The sequence below is a fragment of the Cydia amplana genome, chromosome 22 (genome assembly GCF_948474715.1).
Source record: "Cydia amplana chromosome 22, ilCydAmpl1.1, whole genome shotgun sequence".
In the NCBI taxonomy this organism is placed as follows: Eukaryota; Metazoa; Arthropoda; class Insecta; order Lepidoptera; family Tortricidae; genus Cydia; species Cydia amplana.
In genome coordinates, this window is record NC_086090.1 from 12104503 (window position 1) to 12124777 (window position 20275).

The 20275-nt window shown below is 44.7% G+C and overlaps 1 protein-coding gene across 1 annotated transcript in view; it reads left to right on the forward strand.

Annotated features, from left to right (window-relative positions):
* The window catches only part of LOC134658544 (collagen alpha-1(I) chain-like), a 65440-nt gene extending 45705 nt beyond the window's left edge, over positions 1-19735 (forward strand). Inside the window, exons 6-20 of the mRNA XM_063514229.1 lie at positions 784-882; positions 1644-1837; positions 4239-4460; positions 6134-6259; positions 6847-6877; positions 7334-7478; positions 9917-10116; positions 10921-11160; positions 11833-12234; positions 12844-13054; positions 13958-14033; positions 14218-14309; positions 15448-15706; positions 17555-17783; positions 19587-19735. Coding sequence (XP_063370299.1) covers positions 784-882; positions 1644-1837; positions 4239-4460; positions 6134-6259; positions 6847-6877; positions 7334-7478; positions 9917-10116; positions 10921-11160; positions 11833-12234; positions 12844-13054; positions 13958-14033; positions 14218-14309; positions 15448-15706; positions 17555-17783; positions 19587-19700 — 2640 coding nt within the window. The 3' untranslated portion in view covers positions 19701-19735. The remainder of the gene's footprint in view (positions 1-783; positions 883-1643; positions 1838-4238; positions 4461-6133; positions 6260-6846; positions 6878-7333; positions 7479-9916; positions 10117-10920; positions 11161-11832; positions 12235-12843; positions 13055-13957; positions 14034-14217; positions 14310-15447; positions 15707-17554; positions 17784-19586) is intronic.
* Positions 19736-20275: the final 540 nt, after the last annotated feature.

Below are 20275 nucleotides of genomic sequence, written 5' to 3' on the forward strand. Positions count from 1 at the left end.
TACGAAAACGCATTAAAAAAACAAGACGAAACTTTGCACTTTCAAATATTTGAAAATCAACAAAAACTCACTAAAAACAGGTGTATTTATTATGAAGTCACAGAATGAGTCCCGATACTAATTCTATATACCTACGTAAACAAATATTTTTGATGTTTCACAAAGAGTTGACTTGGTTCGTTCACTATAGTATTATCTGGCTCTGGCTTGTGAATGTGTATGTAACGCGCCATAAGACACGCATCACGTCTCACAATTCCACCACATTGCACGATTGCCTTTCGTGGTAGCTTTCGTTTCGCTGCCACCAAGTGTTGGAATGATTTGCCACCACCAGTACGAAATTCTAAAACCGTGTCCACCTTTAAAATTCACCTCCGCAAATTCATACTGGCTAAACAAAAATGCAACACTTAGGCAACCGTGCACACTCACACACACCAATCGCATAGACATTTACACACAAACGTACAGAAGACTTATAGGCTAATTTTGATTGAGTAATTTGATTTGATTGTTAATGTTTAATTTTACTTAAGTTTTCCCTTGTTTTTGTACATTGTGTTCTTTACTGAGTGCCACCTAGTCCATCCACTGGGCCTTACTGAAAATCATTGTCGCGGAATGTGCCATGTGGCTCGTGCCGTGACACCTAGCTGAATGAGGACCATTTAGCGCAACCTCTCATTTTGTGTTCTCTTTGTTAGTTTTTAAGGTTATAATGTTATTGTGCTAATAAATGCTTCTTTCTTCTTCTTCTAACGTGTGCGTGTGTCGTTGCAGGTGGCGGTGTTCAACGGCAAGCTGATCTACGAGGTGTTCTCGGGCAAGAAGGACTTCTGCTTCGGCAAGCAGCCCGACACCATCGCCGGCACCAACACGGTACGTGTTCTAATGGACCCAGATACAGCCCCTAGTTCTCTCAAGTTGATCTACGAGATGTTCACGGGCAAACGGCACCAACACGGTAACGCAACCTTTATTTGATTTGTAATTCTGAAAACTTGTAATGATGAAAACTGCCAACGGTTCTATTCTAACTCTGACCCGAGAAGATACCAGCGCAATAAACTCACTGCGACTGCGAAGAGTGCGAAGTAAGCAAGCTTGTATAGTATGAATTATCTCAGATGTTTTTTTCGGGCTCGGGCCCTAGTCTATTAAACAAAAGGTATTGTTTCCTATATGCAGTGCTTACACCTGTTTACTGCTAATAGATCCTACATAAGTAACGGGAACAAACCCGTTTAAAAAGCAAATTTACCATTCTATTTATATGGTTCAAATTCATGAAACAATCCATTTGGAGATAACACGTTTTGTCTCCAAAGACCACCCTGATTGTTCTCAGAATGAGCTGTCACATAAATTTGAACCTTAATACTATCACGATAGTTGCTTTTTAAACGACATGGTTACTTTGGCACGTGCTGAAGACCGCTCTTAAAAGAAACAAAGGCTTTTGTTTAACAGATTAGTGCTCGAGCCCGAAAAAATCATCGGAGATAATTCATACTATTATTTGTTGTTGTTTTGGCTCGACTTAAGAGTGGACGCGACCAAACCAGTTTCGTCCAAGTTGTCAGGGCTCGAGCACCGCGTGTCTCTTAATACGTGTTAGTAACCTGTAATGTTGTCCGCAGTACATGTGGGTGATGCCGTCGTCTTCAGCGCGCTGCGCGCAGCTGCCCAGAGCGGCCGACAAGGTTCCCTTCTACGCGGCGCTCAAGAAGTTCCGCGACTACCTCAACGGCCTCGTGCCTCACGTCGACGAGGCCGAGCTCGTGTTCCCCGACAACACCTCCCGCCGCCCGCAGGAGGAGATGGAGATACGCAGGTATCTGACATGACGTGATGCTACAGATGTGCAGGTTGCGGAAACTTTCCATAAAATCCTTCCTTCCATAAAATCCTTCCTTCTACGCGGCGCTCAAGAAGTTCCGCGACTACCTCAACGGCCTCGTGCCTCACGTCGACGAGGCCGAGCTCGTGTTCCCCGACAACACCTCGCGCCGCCCGCAGGAGGAGATGGAGATACGCAGGTATCTGACATGACGTGATGCTACAGATGTGCAGGTTGCGGAAACTTTCCATAAAATCCTTCCTTCCATAAAATCCTTCCATAAAATCCTTCCTTCTACGCGGCGCTCAAGAAGTTCCGCGACTACCTCAACGGCCTCGTGCCTCACGTCGACGAGGCCGAGCTCGTGTTCCCCGACAACACCTCGCGCCGCCCGCAGGAGGAGATGGAGATACGCAGGTATCTGACATGACGTGATGCTACAGATGTGCAGGTTGCGGAAACTTTCCATAAAATCCTTCCTTCCATAAAATCCTTCCATAAAATCCTTCCTTCTACGCGGCGCTCAAGAAGTTCCGCGACTACCTCAACGGCCTCGTGCCTCACGTCGACGAGGCCGAGCTCGTGTTCCCCGACAACACCTCGCGCCGCCCGCAGGAGGAGATGGAGATACGCAGGTATCTGACATGACGTGATGCTACAGATGTGCAGGTTGCGGAAACTTTCCATAAAATCCTTCCTTCCATAAAATCCTTCCATAAAATCCTTCCTTCTACGCGGCGCTCAAGAAGTTCCGCGACTACCTCAACGGCCTCGTGCCTCACGTCGACGAGGCCGAGCTCGTGTTCCCCGACAACACCTCGCGCCGCCCGCAGGAGGAGATGGAGATACGCAGGTATCTGACATGACGTGATGCTACAGATGTGCAGGTTGCGGAAACTTTCCATAAAATCCTTCCTTCCATAAAATCCTTCCATAAAATCCTTCCTTCTACGCGGCGCTCAAGAAGTTCCGCGACTACCTCAACGGCCTCGTGCCTCACGTCGACGAGGCCGAGCTCGTGTTCCCCGACAACACCTCGCGCCGCCCGCAGGAGGAGATGGAGATACGCAGGTATCTGACATGACGTGAGGCTCCAGATGTGAAAGTTGCGGAAAGTTTCCATAAAATTCAATAAATTCTCGGAAATTTCATGAAACTTTCACTGGGAAATATGGGAAATTTAAATTTAAAATTGGCAAGTCTCAATTCTCATACAAAAATTTAAGAAATTTGCCGAATTTTTCTTACGTTAAATTTCCGAAACATTTCGCAATTTTGGAAAGCTTCCTTAGGCACATCAATACGTGAGGCCTATTGGAGCGACAACCTCAACGGCCTCCTTCTGCACATTCGTTTGATCGACGAGGCCTAGCTTAATTTGAAATAATGATTTTTAGCCAGATTCGAACTTGTTTGAGAAAAACGCTGGTACTTGTTATTTGTGTTTTAACATGTTAATTGAACTTTTATTACATAATCCAAAAAAACTAGAGATGCCACGAATATTCGGCAACTATTCGGTATTCGGCCTATTCGGCCACTTTGCCGAATATTCGGTATTCGGCCGAATGTTGCATACTATTCGGCCGAATACCGAATATCTGTTGCACCTACTTAAAAAGAAAAATTGCACAATAAAAATAACCAACAACTATGTAGGTATATTCAGAATGTGTTCTTAGAAAGTTGTTAAATGCGATCATGAGTTTGTTTTGCTTGACTCTATTCATTAATGCTGTTCAACAAAAATATATCTTAGCTAGCGTCATCTAACGTTGAGCTTTGTTAGCGATCAGTTTTCATAATAATCGTGACTCAAAATGTTCGCATGTCGTGCCGAATATTCGGTATTCGGCCGAGAGAGGGGCCGAATATTCGGTATTCGGTATTCGGCCAAAACCACTATTCGGGGCGTCTCTAAAAAAACCATTTCGGGAGCTCTATTATACCTGTCCACGCATTAAAACAAGTACCGGCGGGACTCGCAGGAGCGTAGCGCGAGCCTCTCCCCGATGCAGGGATCGGATACCGGTATTTTTTGTATGGGAACGGAAACGGTATTTTTTCGTTCTTTGCTAATTACTTCATTTCTAATCGGGCAATCTAATAATACGAAGTCGTAACCTAAAAACACAACTGAGTCCTACATTTAGGCCCTCTTGCACCATTTCACTAACCCGGGTTTAACCAGTTTAACCTGGAGTTACCATGGTTGAATTTGACACTTGGTTAATAGTTTAATCGCTTAGCCCCAGGTTTTTGGGATGGTGCAAGTGGGCCTTAGAGTATAAAATAATTCGTAAAATATGGTTATTTCTAAGTTTTTTGCAAAAAACCGGTTCCGATGCACCGAATTTGACAGAAAATAAAACTATACACAAAGAAACGCTCGCAGACTGACGATGGAGCCCGAGCCCGGGGACACTATCATCCTGGAGGACGGCACCGAGGTCCCCTTGAAGAAGAAGCGCGGGCGGCCCAAGAAGATCAAGCTGGAGAACGGGGAAGTGGCGCCGCCGCAGCCGCGCCAGCCGAGACAGCCGCGCCAGCCGCAGCCGCAGGACCCCAACGGAGACCAGCCGCCCAAGAAGAAACGGGGGCGGCCCAAGAAGATCAGGTACCTCTCTCTCTCTTTAGTAGAGATGCAACGGAAAGTTGTTTGGCCGGATACCGGATATCCGGCCTGGACACTGGCCGAATATCCGGTATCCGGCCGCCGGATATTCGGCCGGCGGAACTGTACCTATATTTTGAGTTTTGCAGGTGCGCGTCGTGCAGGTTTCGACCTGTTTCGTAGTGAACGTTCGCGCGGACACATTTCTAGGATCGTAACGAGTTTTATCATGTCATTACGTAGTAAGTTCGTTTATAGTTACAAGTGCGCGCGCGTATTTTTGTGTAAACAAATAAGTCACAATACACTTGACATTGGTTACGTATTCATTTCTATCTACTGTGTCGTTAGCATTATGACCGTGACTGTTTTTTAGATTCCTGTTTTTACCCCAAAATGTGTTAATTTTACTATCCGGTATCCGGCCGGATAGTAGGTTACTATCCGGTATCCGGCCGGATACCAAAATAACGGCCGGATAGGCCGGATACCGGATAGTAACCGGATATCCGGTGCATCTCTACTCTTTAGCCCTTTTCTACCCTTCGGGTGTAGGCCTCCTTCATTCTTCGCCATTCGTCACGGTTCTGTGCAATGGCCCCAATTTCACCACGGTGACAGGTGCGACAATTGTAAAACGTCACTGTTGCTGACGTCACAGACGTCCATGGGCTACGGTTACCGCTTACCATCGGGCGGGCCGTATTCCTGTTTGCCACCATCATTGTATTATTTAAAAATACATTATTATATCGGGAGAAAAACATATTTCTCTTGCGAAGTTTCTGACAATTGTCACAAGAAACACGACAATTGTCACGAAATCCGACACAGAACTCATTTCCTGTCAAGAATTACCGACAATTCTTTTGAATCTTGTGACAATTGTCAGAAACTTCGCAAGAGAAATATCTGTTTTTCTCCCGATATAATAATGTATTTTTAAATAATACAATGATGGTGGCAAACAGGAATACGGCCCGCCCGGTGGTAAGCGGTAAGTGTAGCCCATGGACGCCTGTGACGTCAGCAACAGTGATGTTTTACAATTGTCGCACCTGTCACCGTGGTGAAATTGGGGCCTGGAGCCATCTCATCCCCGCAGCCCTTTTGATGTCGTCTTCCCAACGCATATTGGGTCTACTTGGAGGACGTTCTTCCCCCATGGTCGCCACTCGAGTATTGTTTTACTCCACGAGTCGGTCTTTCGTGCCATATGACCAGCCCATTCCCACTTCAAACTGGCTACGCGTTTTACAACATCCGTGACCTTGCTCTGCTGTCTCAGCCACTCATTCGTTTTACGGTCTCTCAATGTGATCCCCCCCAGTGGTGGAGATCACATTGATCAGGTACCATAGAAGGATATCAACTTCTAAATTAATAACCTATTTTTACCGTTTAACTTAGGCTCACTTGCACCGTTTCACTAACCCGGGGTTAACCGCCTAAACCTGGAGTTACCGTGGTTCCCGGTACAATTTGACACTCGGTTAACGGTTTAATCGCTTAACTCCGGGATTGTAGGATGGTGCAAGTCTTACTAAAATTAGCTTCAGTCCCTCACATTACATAATCACAGTTTTTTATTGTCATATAAGCGTGTTTTCATAGCTTTGGCCTGGGGTATCCCCGATGCCTTTCCGAATATTTCTCAATATAATATTTGTCATCAGGCCCGAGGAGCAACAGTTCCTGCTGCAGCAGCAGCAGCAACAGCAGCAACAACAGCAACAGCAGCAGCAGGTTAGTGCTGTTGTGTTGTCGGGGAGTACGTGCCAGGAACACCTAACTTCCGGAGAGTCATTTTTGCAGTTTGAAATTTGGAAATTTCTTTTATTCCATTATAATTCAAAATTCGATTAGATTTTGTTTTTTACGAAGTTTCAAACTCCTAGCTTAACATAAAACATGAACCCCATACAACTTTCATCCCCTTTTTAATTTCCTTAGGGATGGAATTTCTGAAAATAGCTTCTTATCTCTAATAAATACTTATACACATTATAAATGTAACCTGTACGAATATGATGGTCGTATTTGCCCATGTGACAGTGTGGCAAAGACAGTTTCTATCTCTTTCAATTGCGCGGTGTTAAAAAGTGAGACAAATTATTTTATCACGTGAATCCATAACACGCCTGCAGGTGTGGCAAATTTCAACTAAGTCTATTAATAAAAATAATAAAGCAAAATTGTGTTTAGTTTAGTTTCTTTATTGGTAAAAAATATTTTACTGGTCACACAGGTACAATTGAAATAAGATAGTTATTTTACAATTCTAGATAAAAATAATACATTGGTCAAAGTTTACAAATCTCTAAATAATGAATAATGATCGTGCAATAATTGTTAATACAGTAAAATTTACATATTCTCTTTCATAAAGTCATCAACAGAATAACATGCTTGGTCTAGAAGTAAACATTTGAGTTTTTTATTGAATATTGAGTCGCTTTCTGTAAATTTAATGACATTAGGAATTTTATTATGTATTTTGTTCTGTTTTGCTCAATAAATCAAACGCTTTTTTACTCAAAATACATTTTGAAAGATCACACGTGAGATTATTGGTCGAGACAAATCTCACGACGTCTCAGACACCCCTTTGTCTGGTAGACAAAAGCAGGGATCGGAACCGGTTTTTTGCAAAAACTTAGAAATAACCATATTTTTCAAATTATTTTATACTCAAAATGTAGGACTCAGTTGTGTTTTTAGGTTACGACTTCGTATTATTAGATTGCCCAATTAGAAATGAAGTAATTAGCAAAGAACGAAAAAATACCGTTTCCGTTCCCATACAAAAAATACCGGTATCCGATCCCTGGACAAAAGCAACGCCAGTGAGTGTAACGGCGCGCGTCTGTTTGTAGGTGCATGATATGTTAAAGGAATGTGTGCCCGGGCAGGGGCAGGGCCTGCTGCCGCAGCTGCCGGCCGCGCTGCACGACTTCCCCGCGCCCGCGCAGAACCCCGACATGGACATGATGCCCGACTACCCGCCCTACTTCCAGCACGGTGAGCCTCACCCCCAACCCGACACGTGGGGAGGAAAGGGGACCAAGTCACGTCAACGCTTCTCCTTACAAAAGTCTCCATTTCCCCTCTGGAACATTACAGAAAATATGTTTTTCTACTCCCGTACTTTTATTTGTCATTTAAAGGGTCGTGCACACACCTTTAAAACCCTACTTTATAGTTGTCAAGACAAGTCTTTAGTCTATTCCCCAAAAAAGAATTTGTGTGAATATTGAATGAAATACAGTGTTGCCAACCTTATTTTAAATGTCATCTCTGACAAATAAGTGAACCATAGACTTGTTTTTAGGGTTCTGTAGCCAAATGGCAAAAAACGGAACCCTTATAGATTCGTCATGTCTGTCTGCCTGTCCGTCTGTCTGTCCGTCTGTCTGTCCGTCCGTATGTCACAGCCACTTTTCTCCGAAACTATAAGAACTATACTGTTGAAACTTGGTAAGTAGATGTATTCTGTGAACCGCATTAAGATTTTCACACAAAAATAGAAAAAAAACAATAATTTTTTGGGGTTCCCCATACTTCGAACTGAAACTCAAAATATTTTTTTTCATCAAACCCATACGTGTGGGGTATCTATGGATAGGTTTTCAAAAATGATATTGATGTTCCTAATATCATTTTTTTCTAAACTGAATGGTTTGCGCGAGAGACACTTCCAAAGTGGTAAAATGTGTGTCCCCCCCCCCCCCTGTAACTTCTAAAATAAGAGAATGATAAAACTAAAAAAAATATATGATGTACATTACCATGTAAACTTCCACCGAAAATTGGTTTGAACGAGATCTAGTAAGTAGTTTTTTTTATACGTCATAAATCGCCTGAATACGGAACCCTTCATGGGCGAGTCCGACTCGCACTTGGCCGCTTTTTTTTTTTTTTTACCCCACCCCTTCGTTCTCCGTCTGCCTAAAGCGGATAGTGCCTATGTCGCGTTATGCCTAAACTTCAATCTTTAGGGGCATAAAGACTATCTAGCTTGCTGGCCGTTTCGCTGTTTGTCTGTATAGTGGACCGGCTGTTTAGAGCTCGTGCCTAAATCTCTAAGCGCCACTTGCACTATCCCACTAACCCTGGGTTACCATGGTTACCAGTACAATTTGGCACTGTTTCAGGGGCGATAGGTCATTTCTGCTGTTTTTCTATATAGTGGACTGCCTGTTTCGAGCACTTACCTAAATCTTTAAGTGGCATAGTAATAATACCGCTGTTGTCCTAATGCGTGTTAGTCGTAATGCGATGTAGCTTAACAGCCATTTAGTCTTAATACCCTTTAGTACAAAAGTTATAATGGCATGTTGATAATTAGGAACTTGACGTCTTATGTCATGTGCGATTTAGACTTGAGAGCTACATAGGCACAATCCGTTTTAGGCAGACGGAGAACAAAGGACCCCCCCCTCCCCCACCCGACACGTGGGGAGGAAAGGGGACCAACTCACGTCAACGCTTCTCCTTACAAAACTAGTCTCCATTTTCCCCTCTGGAACATTACAGAAAATATGTTTACGCAATTTGATGTACACCAAACCATGGCTAACCATGGCTATGCCTATAAGAGTTAGGACTTCTAAAAAATTTAATGGCTTTTGTTCTTCGCCCTTAACTTTTATAATCAGAGCTCGGCGAGGGTGAGCTATTTACTTTATAATTTGACATGTCTCAAGTCAAATTATAAGGTAAATAGCTCACCCCCGCCGAGCTGAGATTATAATGTTAAAAAAATCGTCAAAGTGTAGAAGGGGCTTATAGTATATGCTATAGTGTAAAGAAATTTTACATATTGGATATATCTGTATATTTTCTCCACAATCGAGCAGTATACAACTCGGGCATAAGCATAAACGCCCCATTTTATTTTCGACCTATATAAATTGCCCTAGATAAAATGGTTCTCTATATGCTCAAGCTGTATAATCTACTACTGACAGGTGCCAACCCCATTGTCGATTTGCCGCATTTGTCAGCGTGGTGAATCAGGGTCCAAGTCTTAACGTAATTTTAATTTTTAACAAGCAGAAACGTCTGCGAACGATGCTATTAAGCTTAGAATAAATTTAAAAGTGGATAAATTACTGTCTCGGGTGAGACTTGAATTCACGGCCTCTGGATCGATACTCCAGCGCTCCGCCATCTGAGCCACCAAGAGAGCCGTGAGGCCGTGAGTTCAAGTCTCACCCGAGACAGTAATTTTTATTTATTTATTTATTTATTTAAACTTTATTGCACAGTAAAAAATGTACAAAAGGCGAACTTAATGCCTGAAGGCATTCTCTACCAGTTAACCCTCGGGCCAAACAGAGAGCAAGCAGTAATAGGTGCAAGAAAAATTTAAAGTACGAACAGTTTAATATTAAACATAATTTTAATTTTTCCACTTTTAAATTTATTCAAGTCTTAACGTGTCTGTTTCGGAGCAGGAGGTAACATGGAGTCCGGGATGGAAGTGTCGGCGCCGCTCGGGCTGGCGCGCTACTCGTCGCCGGGCCCGGGGACCGGCGCGGGCCCGGGCCCGGGCGGCGGGTTCCCGGCGGCGTCGCCGCGCGGCGTGTACGCGTCGCCGCGCTCGGCCGGCTACTCGCCGGGCCCGCAGCGGCCGCAGGGCACGCCGCAGCCTCAGGTGACCACGCCAACTACCGTTTTTTAGGGTTCTGCGATAGGCAGATACTCATATCGCACGTCTGTGCATATTGAGTGATCAGCACATTTAATGTAGTTCTTGCGCCTCCACTCGATAAGGGATTTCCTCTTCTGTCACGTAGAATAATTATATATAACGATAGAATATCAAGTATTGGGGAGATTAGAGTGTACAAGCTGGAAGACAATACATCTGTTAACCTGTATACTGTGTTTGGTGAACCAACCCTACCACCCTGGCGCTCCGGTTACTTCATTCCGTACCCAAAGGGTAAAAACGGGACCCTATTACTAAGACTCCGCTGTCCGTCCGACCGTCTGTCACCAGGCTGTATCTCACGAACCGTGATAGCTAGACAGTTGAAATTTTCACAGATGATGTATTTCTGTTGCCGCTATAACAACAAATACTAAAAACAGAATAAAATAAAGATTTAAGTGGGGCTCCCATACAACAAACGTGATTTTTGACCGAAGTTAAGCAACGTCGGGCGGGGTCAGTACTTGGATGGGTGACCGTTTTTTTGCTTGTTTTGCTCTATTTTTTGTTGATGGTGCGGAACCCTCCGTGCGCGAGTCCGACTTACACTTGGCCGGTTTTTGGAGGAATTCAATTCAATTCAATTCTTTATTTTTTAATTTAGGCATTAATATAATGCACTTATGAATGTCAAAAAAGTACAGTTGTACAGAATTCAAATTAAACATTACAAAAAATCACAACATACATTAAATACATAGTCCATCCAAAGCTTAACAGTCAAATCGTAACGTTTTCGGACAGTACCCGTCGTCGCCGGCGGCGTTCTCCGCGCCGTCCCCGCCGCGCAGCAACCCGTACGGGTCCCCGGCGCGCGGCGGCGTGGGCAGCGTGGGCAGCGTGGGCGTGGGCAGCGTGGGGAGCGTGGGCGTGGGCTACCCGGGCCGCAGCCCGCTCTACGCGGCCAGCCCCGCGCCCTACAGCTCGCCGCACGTGCGCCTCGAGGACAGCTACGACCACCGCCAGCCCGAGCCGCAGTCGCAGGTACTACCGACACCAGACTCCATCTCGTGTGCACTTCCGACACTGATATACTTTTGACTAGAGATGCAACGGATAGTTGTTTGGCCGGATACCGGATATCCGGCCTGGACACTGGCCGAATATCCGGTATCCGGCCGCCGGATATTCGGCCGGCGGAATTGTACCTATATTTTGAGTTTTGCAGGTGCGCGTCGTGCAGGTTTCGATCTGTTTCGTAGTGAACGTTCGCGCGGACACATTTCTAGGATCGTAACGAGTTTTATCATGTCATTACGTAGTAAGTTCGTTTATAGTTACAAGTGCGCGCGCGTATTTTTGTGTAAACAAATAAGTGTATTGTGTGACATTGGTTACGTATTTATTTCTATCTACTGTGTCGTTAGCATTATAACCGTGATTGTTTTTAAGATTCCATTTTTTACCCCAAAATGTGTTAATTTTACTATCCGGTATCCGGCCGGATAGAAGGTCACTATACGGTATCCGGCCGGATACTAAACGGCCGGCGGAATAACGGCCGGATACCGGATAGTAACCGGATATCCGGTGCATCTCTACTTTTGACACAGTAAAATTACTCGATTTAATTATACTTACCCCTCCTTTCACAGTTTAGGTATCGTCGGAAAAAAAGTTTAACTCCCGATATTGACTAGGCGTACTTGTCCGCAGACCCCGCGGCCGTACTCGCGCTCGCCGCTGCCGCTGGCGCCGGGCGCGGCGTTCCCCGCCGCCTCCCCCGCCGCGCACTCCTACACCCCCTCCCCCGCGCACACGCCCTACAGCCAGCACTCCTCCCCCGCGCCGCGCACGCCCACCTACCCCAGCCACCCCTCCCCCGCGCCGCTGCCGCCCCTCCCGCACCGCTCCACGGGCAGCGCCGGCTCGTTCGCCGGGGAGCTGTCCAGCGACATCGGCGCGGCGATATCCTCGCCGACCGCCTCGCCGGGCCTCACGTTGGACTTCGAGCCGCCGCATGCCGGGGAGAGCCGCGACCGGGAGCGGTCGCCGCTCGGATCCACTGACATGCATCCGGGCAGCGGCAGTGATGAGTCGCTCCAGGATTATAACAAGGTCGGTTCGCTGAAACGCGCGTACCGATATTTATTTTTCATATCGCTAACTAAATGTTTTAATCACTCGTGTAAGAGCCTTTTAGACGGACTTGCGGCACACTTTTTCTTTAATTTTGGTATACGATAGAAAACTAGATACGGAACCACTAAATGACGACCGGTCTGGCCTAGTGGGTAGTGACCCTGCCTGTGAAGCCGACGGTCCTGGGTTTGAATCCCGGTAAGGGCATTTATTTGTATGATGAGCACAGATATTTGTTCCTGAGTCATGGGTGTTTTCTATGTATATAAGTATGTATTTATCCATATAAGTATGTATATCGTCGCCTAGCACCCATAGTACAAGCTTTGCTTAGTTTGGGGCTAGGTTGATCTGTGTAAGATGTCCCCTGGTATTTATTTATTATTTATTTATTTATTTAAATAGTTCTAGAAGATCACCGCGCAAGTAATTCAGCAATCGTCGGAGATGAGATGTAGGAACCTAGTTTTGGTTTTACTACCTGACCGGCACACTACCGACCGAACTGCATATCCTGGTCACGGCACCAAATTGTAACGACCCCCTTTAAAATTTCCGACGTTTAACCTTTATGTTATCTCTCAGCAGGCGAACTCCGGCGTGAGCGAGATGTCGCCGGGCGGCGTGAGCAACGTCGGCGGCGGCGGCGGCGGCGGCGGCGGCGGCGGCGGCGTGGCGTCGGGCGCGTTCGGCGCGGGGCTGTACGACGGCGCCGAGCGCCTCGCGTACCCGCACCACGCGCCGCACGCGCTGCACGACCCCGCACATAAAGACCATTACCACTACCGTGACCAAGGTACGAATCAGGGATGTTGCGAACATCCGCATCCGCATCCGCGGAACTTCCGCATTATTTTCAACATCCGCATCTGCATCCGCATCCGCATAAAATCGATGCGGAGCTTATGCGGATGCGGATGTCGAAGAAGTCTGTACAGGAACGTCTTAGCGGCGGCGTAAGTGCTAGGTAATTTCGTCATTACCTATAACGAAATCGTCTAGATCCAGAAAAGTCGGCCAATTTACTGTTTATTAAATATAACGCACCTATATTCTTGCTCAAATACTAAACGTTTCGTTTTTTTTTTAAATAAAAAAATACTAAAAATGTCATATTTGACGTTTTCTAAGTACCTAATCTTGACATCCGCATCCGCATCCGCGGATGTGAGCCTTTAAATATCCGCATCCGCAGATGTCAAAAAATCTGCATCCGCAACATCCCTGGTACGAATTACATCAACTGCTTCTGTCACATAGCAAATTAACATTTATAACAGCAATTATTTCAGTTTGCAAATATTGCAATCTACATAACCTCGTTTCTGTAATAGTCTTAATTTAATTTAATATAGTCGTTAGGTTGTATCTTCCTTATGTGTAACTTTTATTTTACTATTTGTTCACTTTACGTTATTTGATGTCTTTTTCTTCTTGCCTGTTACCCTCCGTGAGAAGACTCACTTGATGGTCTCATCGGAGACCAGCGCTGGAAGCCGCCAGCAACATGCTGAGATGAGGCCATTTCGTGGTACTTTAATCTTATTTTGTGTTTTTTTTATATTATCTATTGTCTGTGCTTACGAATAAATTATATTCTATTCTTCTCAACTTTGACACATGACATGACACGACCAGTATCAAATAGTATCAGTTGTACCGTTGTACTAAAATTAAAATTGTATTTATTCCGTTTCAGGAAGCAACTTGGGTGACAGTCCACGATTAGACCACTTACAACAGCATCCCTCCATGTACTCTAGCAATTTTAATAGGTAACTCTTAGTTTATAATAAAATCTTATGACACCATGTCGATTTAAATTTAGGCACTTAGAAAATGTAGTATTCCGTTGTGAGATTTAGGAATTTTTAACAGGTAAAAATGAAGGTGCAATGAAACCAAAGTTTTTAAATCGATCGTAAGAAACATGTGTGACAGATACCATTCCGTGTTCAGATCGACGCCTGAGGGCGGGGGTGAAGGGCCGTTCTCTCCACACGCGCCCGCTTTCCGCCCGCCAGAACACACGTCGCACTCGCGACCACCCGGTATGTATTTACCTTACCTTACTATAATAAAATAATATAAACGTTTCGTTCGATCATAATATACAGGATGGATTTTCTTTTTGGGTCAGTGAGGGCAGCTACCAGATCCCGTGTTGCTACGAGAAAACGGTCTAAGAAGACCTTCCCTCGATTTCAAATTAATGAAGATTGGCTTTTACAGATTTTGGAAAAAACACACAGGGTGCGAGAGAAAGGTCATTTTTGACAAACTTTTTTTTTTATGCCAATCGATCCCATTCCTATTAAAGATCAAAAGCTTGTATGGAACCAAAAAAAAATTCCGGCTAGAAAGGCCACAAATCGAGGAAAACTTTTCCCATACAATTTGTATGAAAATTAAAACTTTTATTTTTCACATGCTGTTTTTGTATGCCAATCGATTCCATTCCTATCCAGTATCAATAGTTTCTTTGGGGTCAACTTACGGTAATGTACTAAAAAGCCACAAATTAAAGAAAACTTTTTGCATACATTTACTATGGGGAAAATGTGAAATGTTATTCTCAATTTTCTATCTCGCCCATCAGTCCTACAGCAATGTCTTCATACAGTATTATGGTCCTTAAATGTAACAGGAGTGATTGGCCAGATAGAAAAATGTGAATTAAATTTCACGTTTTCTCCATAGTAAATGTATGGAAAATGTTTTCTTTAATTTGTGGCTTTTTAGTACATTACCGTAAGTTGACCCCAAAGAAACTATTGATACTGGATAGGAATGGAATCGATTGGCATACAAAAATAGCATGTGAAAAATAAAAGTTTTCATTTTCATACAAATTGTATGGGAAAAGTTTTCCTCGATTTGTGGCTTTTCTAGCCGGAATTTTTTTTTGGTTCCATACAAGCTTTTGATCCTTAATAGGAATGGGATCGATTGGCATGAAAAAAAAAGTTTGTGAAAAATGACCTTTTTCTCGCACCCTGTATGTTTTTTCCAAAATCTATAAAAGCCAATCTTCATTAATTTGAAATCGAGGGAAGGTCTTCTTAGACCGTTTTCTCGTAGCAGCACGGGATCTGGTAGCTGCCCTCACTGACCCAAAAAGAAAATCCACCCTGAATATTTCTATAATTACACAACTCGACGGGCGATAAAACTCTCCTCCTTCGACAGGATCGCCGGGCGAGTTCGCGGGCGGTGCCAAGCCGAAGCCGCAGGACGTCGCGTCCAAATCCCTCTCGGGGCTCGAGTCGCTCGTGGACCAGATCCCGTCCATCGCGGAGGGCCCGGCGGGCGCGGGGGGCGGCGCGGGGGGGGCCGCGGGCCCCTCGTCCGCGCCCGAGCCGGCCGCGCCCGTGGCCGCGCTGCCCGAGTACGCGCCCGCGCTGTACCCGCCCTACGGCTACGGCTCGCCCGCCTACGCCAACAACGGGTCAGTATCGCCCCGCCCCGCCCCGCAGCAGCAGCTCTACTACGGCTCCTACAACAACGGGTCAGTCCGTCCCCTGTCCCTGTCCCTGTCCCTGTCCCTGTCCCGCGTGGCGCGCGACTTACGTAAACCTACACGGTCGCCGACAAGCCTTCTGACCTTGGTCTGATCTTGGTCAGTTTTGGTCAAATTTTGTTGGAAATAACTGTCTACACGGTCTGGGACGGACCAAGGCCACGCGGTCTGAAGGCTTGTCGGCGACCGTGTAGCAAGGGCTTAACCCGAGGCCGGGGAACGCACGCGAGCGTGCGTTTCGTGGCCGACGTGTCGGTGCTTCTAACTTTAATAGCATGACGTAGAGAGGTCCGAGTGTGGTGGATTTGTGGTGAACTCCCGATAAGGTTTTATTTTTTCTGTGCACCCGCACAACGGATTACTTGACCGGCGCTAACTGACGGAGAGATTTGAGCTTCTACCTAACCTTAATTGCATGCCGAAGTATGCAGTATGATGGATTTTGGGAATTAGATTTAATTCCATTTTTGTGATAAGTTTGAATTTTTCTAATAATAAAAATGGCGCCTTTGTGGATTTTTCTAATAATAAAAATGGCGCCTTTGCCCAGAATGTTCATATTACACGTTTATATAAATTGTAATATGTAATATTACAATTTGTAATATGTAATATTACAATTTGGGTCATAATTATGTGGTAATTTTAATGAATGAAAAACTGTAAAGAATACATCGTGTCGCTTGCAGTAAGACCGGACTCGTACTTGGATACTGCTTGGATAATATTGCTACTGACACTATACCGACTTGTGTATCATTCAACAACAACACCAAACGATATCGTGGTCACGGCACCAAATTGAATCAGTTTTATATTTTTGTTATTATTGAAAACAATTATAAAAGTTAATATTAACATTTTTTTTATTACAATTTAAAGAAGTACCGTAGGCACTCGTATCGCTAAAATATTTATATACTTCGTTTTTTTTAGGATTAGAAATTTGGTAAACAACCTTGATGTGTCTTTTAATTGAAAAACACATTTTAAAAATAAGTTACGGTAAATATGTAACAATTATGAATCTAATACGATCTTTTATAGTCTTCCGCTTTCATAAGTAATAGTTATTGATTTTTAAAAAGTGTTTTTTAATTAAAAGACACATCAAGATTGTTTACCAAATTTGTAATCCTAAAAAAAACGAAGTATAGTTTAATAATGAGTGTTGCGCGTATATAATCCCGGTGTTAACTTCCTAACGATACAATGTGCTAGATATGATCAGTAGGGAGCTAACGTGACGTGGTTGCAGTAAGACCGGACTCGTACTTGTATAATATTGCTACTGACACTATACCGACTTGTGTATCATTCAACAACGTCACTAAACGATATCGTGGTCACGGCACCAAATTGAATCAATTTATATTTTTGCTAACATTTTTTTTTATTACAATTCATATAGTACCGTAAGCACTCGTATCGCTAAAATATTTATACATTATTAAATTATACAACGGGACTTAATCGCGTATCTAAGTTTTAAGATTTACCTCCGACGTTTCGAGGACGGCGTTGTCCCCGTGGTCTCGGAGAAGACTGGCTTAAGTTGACATCAGCATCGTCTAACCGCGCGAGTTTTTCGAACTACCCGCACTTGGTCTTGTTTATCCGCTTGAACGTTTTGCGCACTAGGGATGTCACTCATAGTTTAAAATATAATAAATACATAGTAAAAATAAATAAACAAAATATTTATAGTTTAATAATAAGTGTTGCGCGTATATAATCCCGGTGTTTAGTTGACGCTAACGTGACGCGGTGTCGCAGGTACGGCGCGCCGTTCGTGGGCTACGGCGGCGGCTGGGGCGGGCAGCTGATGCGGCCGACGCCCGGATACCTGTCGGAGTGGCAGTACGGCTACTCGGGCGTCCCGGGCGTGCCGGGCGTGCCGGGCGTCGCGTCCGTGGCGTCCGTGGCGTCCGTGGCCGGCAGCTACGCGCCCTACAACGCGCCATACTATAATGGATACGCGCCGCCCCCGGCGCATCATCAGCAGGTACGTTTCGACGCCATGTTTAATGTTATTCTTGGATGTCTGTAGATTTGGAATGCTTTTTTTGTTTGATCATTAAATTAGGTTAATATACTTGCACATTACGTTACGAGATAAATACGGTAGCGGCAAAATCTATCATAACTGTTGATTTTATAAATCTGTTCACGATAACGGCTTCAGCTTTTCCGACTTATGAAGACGAACATTTAAATTAACTTAATTTTTGATAACTAACTTTAATGACACATAAAGTCTATTTTTTTATTCGGTAGACTGAAATGACAGTTCATAGTATGAAGTATGAACATAAAATGTCATTTCATACTATGAAATAGACTTTACATAAAAATGCCCTTTAATGGATTGTCCTATTCAGAAATATTTAGATTATTTAGAACATAAGTATAAGTAGCAGTAAAGGTTGTGGGCCACACACGCAGTGTAGCATCCCCCAATGTGACGTTTAACTACATTCCAGTCCCTCGCGGCGCACTTCCCCGGCACTCAGTAACTGCTCGTTTCTGCTCAAGTTTTATTTGCAATCCAGGAGGTATGTATAGTACAGGTACTAGGGTCATATACGGATTGAACACGGTAATGACACTGATACGGATCGGCACGGCGCTCCGGAGTGAGCGACACAGCGCTATCCACGTAAAAAGCATCCTGCTCGCACACCGGAGCGGCGTGCGGATACATTCAATGTGAAGACCGCCTAACTCATTTGTCTTTTTTATTCCTGAAGATGATTGATACTATTGCCTACGAATTTTTAATACCCGAAAACTATGATGGGATCAATTTTTGTACAACGCTTCCTTATTAGCAGTTAGGTATAGGGCTTATACCTAACTGCTAAAACAGCATCGTTTTGCTATTGCGCTAATTATCGAAATAACTTAATTTAACGTAATAGCAAAGTAATATTGTTATTTTATTAATTAATAATGAGGGTCTAGTATCCTCAAATTAAGAAAAACTATCGGGAACAGAGGAGACAATTTTGGTTCTTACGTCTGTATATGATCCATAAACCAGTTTATACTAACAACATTCGTATGGTTGTGGATTATTCTTATGGCATCGGTTGTTATACTGAAAGGTATTGTTATTCCAAATCTGTAGAATGCTTTCTTGTGCTCGGTTAAATATCCATTAGACAAATCGAGTTAATATTTCCAGTTTGTTGTCCTTATACGTAATTATTTAAATGGTCTAAAGGATATTTGTGAAACCTATAGCCATAGAAACTTCTTTAACCTCTTAAGTTTAAGTATGGAATATAGACGAAACAGAAGTGTTTTCTAACATATTTAGGCTACAGACTAAATTATTTTTCGCAAGCGGCAGCTTTGTAACTATTTAAACGAAGGAAAGAGAAGGAATCATTCCAATAGTATCGCTTACGGAACTGTCTCTATTAAATTTTAACTGTATCGTAGTATATCCAGAATCAGAATCAGAATGCTTTATTTGTAAAACATAGGTATACATGGGTCTTAGGTTACATTTGAGCGCTATGTTTTGCCGGTTGGCATACAAATGTCAAAGAGAACTAAGATATAATTTAGTCTTGCATATGTTACCTTTATAAAATAAATTAATTACAGTTAAAATTATTATTAAGTACATTATACATTTAAATTTAAAATCCAATAAAATATAATTCAAATAAAATTAAAATATATCATTAGTCATGGTTATAATTAATGTTTATACCAACCATAAGTGTGGCCTTAATAGGCCTTAACTTGTGTCAGTTGTGATGGAGACCGTTGTATGTGTGACGTATGGTTGTTGCAGGCGCACTACCTGTCGCCGCCGTCGCTGATGGAGCTGCACAAGAGCGGCGACGCGCCGGCGCCTGTGCCCGCCGTGCCGTCCGTGCCCTCCGTCGGCTTCGGCGGCTTCTGCTAGCCGACCCGGCGCCACGCCGGCACCGCGCCGGCACCGACGCGGATCCGGCACGGAGAGAGCTGCTAGCCGACTCCGGCACCGCGCCGGCACCGACGCGGATCCGGCACGGAGAGAGCTGCTAGCCGACTCCGGCACCGCGCCGGCACCGACGCGGATCCGGCACGGAGAGAGCTGCTAGCCGACTCCGGCACCGCGCCGGCACCGACGCGGATCCGGCACGGAGAGAGCTGCTAGCCGACTCCGGCACCGCGCCGGCACCGACGCGGATCCGGCACGGAGAGAGCTTCTGCTAGCCGACTCCGGCGCCACGCCGGCACCGCGCCGGCACTGACGCGGATCCGGCACGGAGAGAGCTTCTGCTAGCCGACTCCGGCGCCACGCCGGCACCGCGCCGGCACTGACGCGGATCCGGCACGGAGAGAGCTTCTGCTAGCCGACTCCGGCGCCACGCCGGCATCGCGCCGGCACCGACGCGGATCCGGCACGGAGAGAGCTTCGTTTTGACGGAGCGGATATGATGTAGCAACAATGAAATGTCGTTTGGGAGAGGATTTTATCGACGTTTTTAGCCGTGA